This window comes from Rhamphochromis sp. 'chilingali' (genome assembly GCF_963969265.1).
Source record: "Rhamphochromis sp. 'chilingali' genome assembly, chromosome: 1".
Classification (NCBI taxonomy): Eukaryota; Metazoa; Chordata; class Actinopteri; order Cichliformes; family Cichlidae; genus Rhamphochromis; species Rhamphochromis sp. 'chilingali'.
The window spans coordinates 6233730-6238885 of NC_137929.1; the positions used below are offsets into that span (position 1 = coordinate 6233730).

At 43.9% G+C, this 5156-nt stretch overlaps 1 protein-coding gene across 1 annotated transcript; it reads left to right on the forward strand.

Moving 5' to 3' along the window:
- Positions 1–1955: 1955 nt before the first annotated feature.
- Positions 1956–4140, forward strand: LOC308398512 (uncharacterized protein). The gene has a single exon (XM_080885180.1). The coding sequence runs from the start codon at positions 2282–2284 to the stop codon at positions 3569–3571; it is 1290 nt and encodes a 429-aa protein (XP_080741306.1). The 5' UTR covers positions 1956–2281; the 3' UTR covers positions 3572–4140.
- The last annotated feature ends 1016 nt before the right edge of the window (positions 4141–5156 follow it).

The following is a 5156-nucleotide window of genomic DNA, read 5'->3' on the forward strand; positions in this document are numbered from 1 at the left end:
GCTACACAGAGTTGCTCAGAGTGCTTGTGTTACACTAGCTAATCTACTCAGTCACTTTAACAGAACTATTAACATTCACATCTCACAGAACTGATTTGATTGGAGCATTACAACACGTTTGCACAGAGCATAGGAGCGCACTGACTCTGCTTCACGAGCGCTCCACCTAACGAGCGGGCTCGCGGTGCGGTCGCGCGGGACACTCCTCTGGTTTTCTCCCGTGTTTACATATAAATAACTTTGGCGGACCGCCTTAACTCTCCCATTCACATTAACGTGGGTAACCATGGTGACAATAAACAACATTTTCGGTGCGAGCACCGTGTACCGACCTGTAAAAGCAGGTGAAGAGCAGAGTAAGGAAGACACGATGCGTCTCTGCTTTCCTCCAGAACGTGTCTGAGGAAGCAGCGGAAGGTGGGCTCCACTTACTGCTCCCCGAAACCCCGGAGCAAGCACCAAAGTTCCGCCCTCACTGCTTTCTAACATAAAATGAATCCCTGTTACATGGATTTTCTATCCTCTTAAAGAAACTGAAAATAAATACATATAGCAATGAAAAATGTCCCGTTACATGAGTGTTTTACACAAAATAATATTAATGTGGTCATTCCCTCACAGGGGTGCCACAACTACACTGCTGTTTTGACAGAGACACAGTGTGTTTATCTAACTTGGCTGAAGCCAAAGTTCTCCAGACAAATTCAGTCTGTTTCTGCCAAGTGTGAACTCACTGGATGAGCGCCAGATACACAGAATCAAAAAGGGATAAATTACTTTTCTTATGTCATGTTCCCGTCACAAACTGGCTCAAGGAGAGGGGAAGCAGGAGTCCACAGATGAAATGTTGTAAGACTGCATGCTTGATACAGCACATGTGCATTCAGTGCTGCCATGTCAATCATGTTATAAAACACGGCAACTGGCCAGGTTGAAAACACCTAAGAAATAAGATAAATTGTTATTTCCATAGCCCTTTTACACTTACCTGTGTACACTTACACATACCTGAGTGGTGAATTCACCACTCAGGTATGTTGCAGGTCTTTTGTGGTTCTATGTTTATGTGTTTCATTGTGTGTAAAAGGGCTATGGAAAAAACAATTTATCTTATTTCTTAGGTGTTTTCAACCTCTGCTGCCACGCTGACGGCGTATGCGGCCAAACGGAAGAAGACAGTCTATATTCTTAGCAGCATGCACAGCGTGGTTCAGACTGATAACACTACCAAAAGGAAGCCAAACACTGTCACCCTTTACAACAAAACAAAGTGTGGCGTGGATGTGATGGACCAGATGGTTCGGGAGTACACTGTCCGCAGAGGAACACGGCGCTGGCCAGTTGCCGTGTTTTATAACATGATTGACATGGCAGCACTGAATGCACATGTGCTGTATCAAGCATGCACCGGGATGAAGGAAAGACGGGTGGACTTCCTGGTGGAGCTTGCAACAGAGTTGGCTCACTCTCATGTAGCTGCGAAGAAGGCAAGAAAAGAACAGTTGCTTTGGACACAACCCTCCACACCAAGCCCTGGAAAAAGAGCCATGTGTCAGGTCAAACACAAATGCAAGAACAATCATGCCACTGTGCGATGTGTTCACTGCAACAGATACACATGTGGTAAATGCAGACTAAAGATACCATGGCAGTGCTAGGATTGTGAGTGATTGCTGAAAATGTTGAAATGTACTCACTCACTTTTTATTATTATTTGTAAATATGTGTACAAATGGTTGGTTTTTTGTACTGTTTTTATCAATAAATGTCAGCAACAAAGGACATACACCCATGTGTGTTGATTTCTCCCTAAGATGGAAAACTGAAACACTCCACTCCCCCACCCCCTCAATCACACACCCCCACTCCCCTCCCTCCAGAATTCCCAGGTAACAACCTAATATACATATGAATGACTAGCCCATTTAGCTTCCACTTGTCTGAAGCTAAAGCCTAGCTAAAAGCCAAATGGCTGCTCTCCGGGGGTTTAAGTGGTGTTTGGTGCCACGCTCCACCTTCAGGTTTAAAACTAGTGTTAATGGAGTTTGAAGGTTGAGTTTGTTCCACGACTGCATTTCACTCACTGCCTCTGTTTGTATCTCTGTCACTGCAGGACCAACATGGAGCCAGAAGTCAGCGCTCTCAGGAGGCCGACAAACCTCACAGAAGAAAGGGAGAGAAAAAACACACCTGTGACGAGTGTGGGAAGGGTTTTACTGTGAGGGCTAAACTAAAACAGCATCAGGTCATCCACACTGGAGAGAGACCGTTCAGCTGTGACATGTGTGGAAAGTCTTTTTCCTGGAAGCGTTCCCTAAAAACACACCAACTCATCCACAGTGGAGTTAAAGCGTACAGCTGTGATCAGTGTGGCAGAGCTTTTACTCACAGTAGCTACTTACAGAGGCATCTAGTTACCCACTCTGGAATTAAGCCATACAGCTGTGATCAGTGTGGCAGAGCTTTTACTCACAGTAGCAGCTTACAGAGGCATCTAGTTACCCACTCTGGAATTAAGCCATACAGCTGTGATCAGTGTGGCAGAGCTTTTACTCACAGTAGCTACTTACAGAGGCATCTAGTTACCCACTCTGGAATTAAGCCATACAGCTGTGATCAGTGTGGCAGAGCTTTTACTCACAGTAGCTACTTACAGAAGCATCTAGTTACCCACTCTGGAATTAAGCCATACACCTGTGATCAGTGTGGGAAGGCTTTTACTCAAAGTAGCCACTTACAGAGGCATCTAGTTACCCACTCTGGAATTAAGCCATACAGCTGTGACGAGTGTGGGAAGGGTTTTACTGTGAGGGCTAAACTAAAACAGCATCAGGTCATCCACACTGGAGAGAGTCCGTTCAGCTGTGACTTGTGTGGAAAGTCTTTTTCCTCAAAGGGTTCCCTAAAAACACACCAACTCATCCACAGTGGAGTTAAAGCGTACAGCTGTGATCAGTGTGGCAGAGCTTTTACTCGCAGTAGCCACTTACAGAGTCATCTAGTTACCCACTCTGGAATTAAGGCATACAGCTGTGACATCTGTGGAAAAACTTTCAGCCAGAGAGGGAGCCGAAATACACACCTACGCATTCACACCAGACATGATGTGTACTGCTGTGAACAGTGTGGCAAATACTTTACAACAGACGCACAGTTACAACAACACATGTTTACCCACACTGAGGAGAGACCTTATCGATGTGACCTGTGTGAGAAGACTTTTAAAGCTCCACATCACCTGAGACGACACCAACAGATCCACACCAGAAAGAGACTCTACAAGTGCATCTACTGTGAGAGAAGCTTCTCACAGTCAGGTCATCGTAACATTCATGAACGTGCACACATGGAAGGAAACTACAGCTGTGACCAGTGTGCCCAAACATTCACCTCATTGTCTGCTCTGTGCAAACATCAGCGCGATCACTCAGGGCTGAAATCACTCCCATCACTGGATCACAGTGAATCTGAAGACACAGAAAGATCCTCTGGTTTCTGTGTCGGACTCAAAAAGCTTGAGATCAGGCTCCACAGAGTTCAGATAGAATCATTTAAACTTGTGTTGAACTGAACTGGTTGCTGGGCTGAACTTCTACATAATACAGATCTACATGGGATCTTCTTTTCTGTTTTTTACTGAGTCAGTTTTGTCCTTTTTTCTCTGTCCTGGTTTTGCTCGTCTGTAAATGATTGAAACTCAGTCAAATAGTTCATTGTTCTCCAGCAAAACGTTTTGGAAACTCATGTTTAACCTTTAAAACTCTGACATGTTTTAGCACACAAGGCTTCATCGGGGAGTTCACTCATGATTGGACCATGAGAACAAAGGTTTTTAGTTCTTTCAAAGAGAGTCTTGGAGATGTTTGATGTTTCTGTTTTTTCTACATAAAGGAATAAACTATTTTTCTTGCTTCATGTAGTGTGGAAGTTTTTAATGTTTCTTCATCTGTTATGTTCTTGAATGTGTTCACGTGAAGATGGTATAAATAAACTCTTGTCAGAGATTTACAGTTATCAAACAGTTAGGTGAATAAACAACACTGAGACACTTGGAGACGGTTAACGTGCTGCACGGGTGAGGGCTCAGAGAGGACTCACACCGAGCTGCAGTAGTCGTTTATTATTTATAGCAGGGTGAAACAAGCATAGCAGTTTCCTCTAATTTTGCATATGTGTGTGTGTGTGTCTAAGTTCGTATAAATATCATAGGGTGAACTTCCTCTTTCTATAAACAGAGCGAGTAGTACATTTTGTTCTTTTCCTATTAAGAGTAAAATATGAACATGTACTTTAATTCAACATAAAACTCATTAAAGCGTTTCTTCTTTAACATCCCCTCCTGATGTTAATATTTTTCACTTAATCATACTTTATTATCAGCCAACAATCACTTGATTATAACATTTTCAATTGTAGCATCATTCAGTATGTGTGTGTGTGTTTCTATACTAAATCTTCTTCATCCGGTTCATCTTCTAGTGGCAGTCCAACATAGGTAATTACTGTGGCCTGTACCATTTTGTCAATCATGGATCTTATGCATGGTAGGATACATGTAGAAAACAAGCATAATAATAGAAGCAGAACTCCTATCAGTACGAGTCCTTTTATCACGAGGGTCTTCCAGCTGCCACTCAGCAGCCAGGTCAGCCAGTCCTCATTGTTCGTGACATAGTCTTGTTGCTGCGCATTACTCAGTTGTCGCAACTTGTCTAGGGCGGTGGTCATGGTCAAGGAGTGCACGTTGTCCGGGATATAGGTGCAACAAGTGGTGTTGAATAAGACACAGAGGCCCCCTCTCTCAGCGAGAATCATGTCCAGGGCGACCCTGTGTTGCATGACCACTATTCTGATCGCGTCGATTTCCTTATTCTGAGCCTTATTTATCTTTGTTGAGCTGTTCAGGAAAAGTCCAAATCGGTAGTCAAGAGTCTCAATTCTTAACGTGTTTTTTCCAGTTCCGACCCATGGGAACAGTGAGTGCAGGACCTTCTGTCCGGTGGTCCACAACTTGAACTCCGCTGGTACATCACTGCCCCAGATTGGGTCATAGGGTTGCACGTCATCAGTGTTCCTCTTGCGTCGTGGTTGGTTCTGATGACATGGTTGACCATAACATACTATTGGCGAGACTAGAGCACACTGTAGGCATCAAG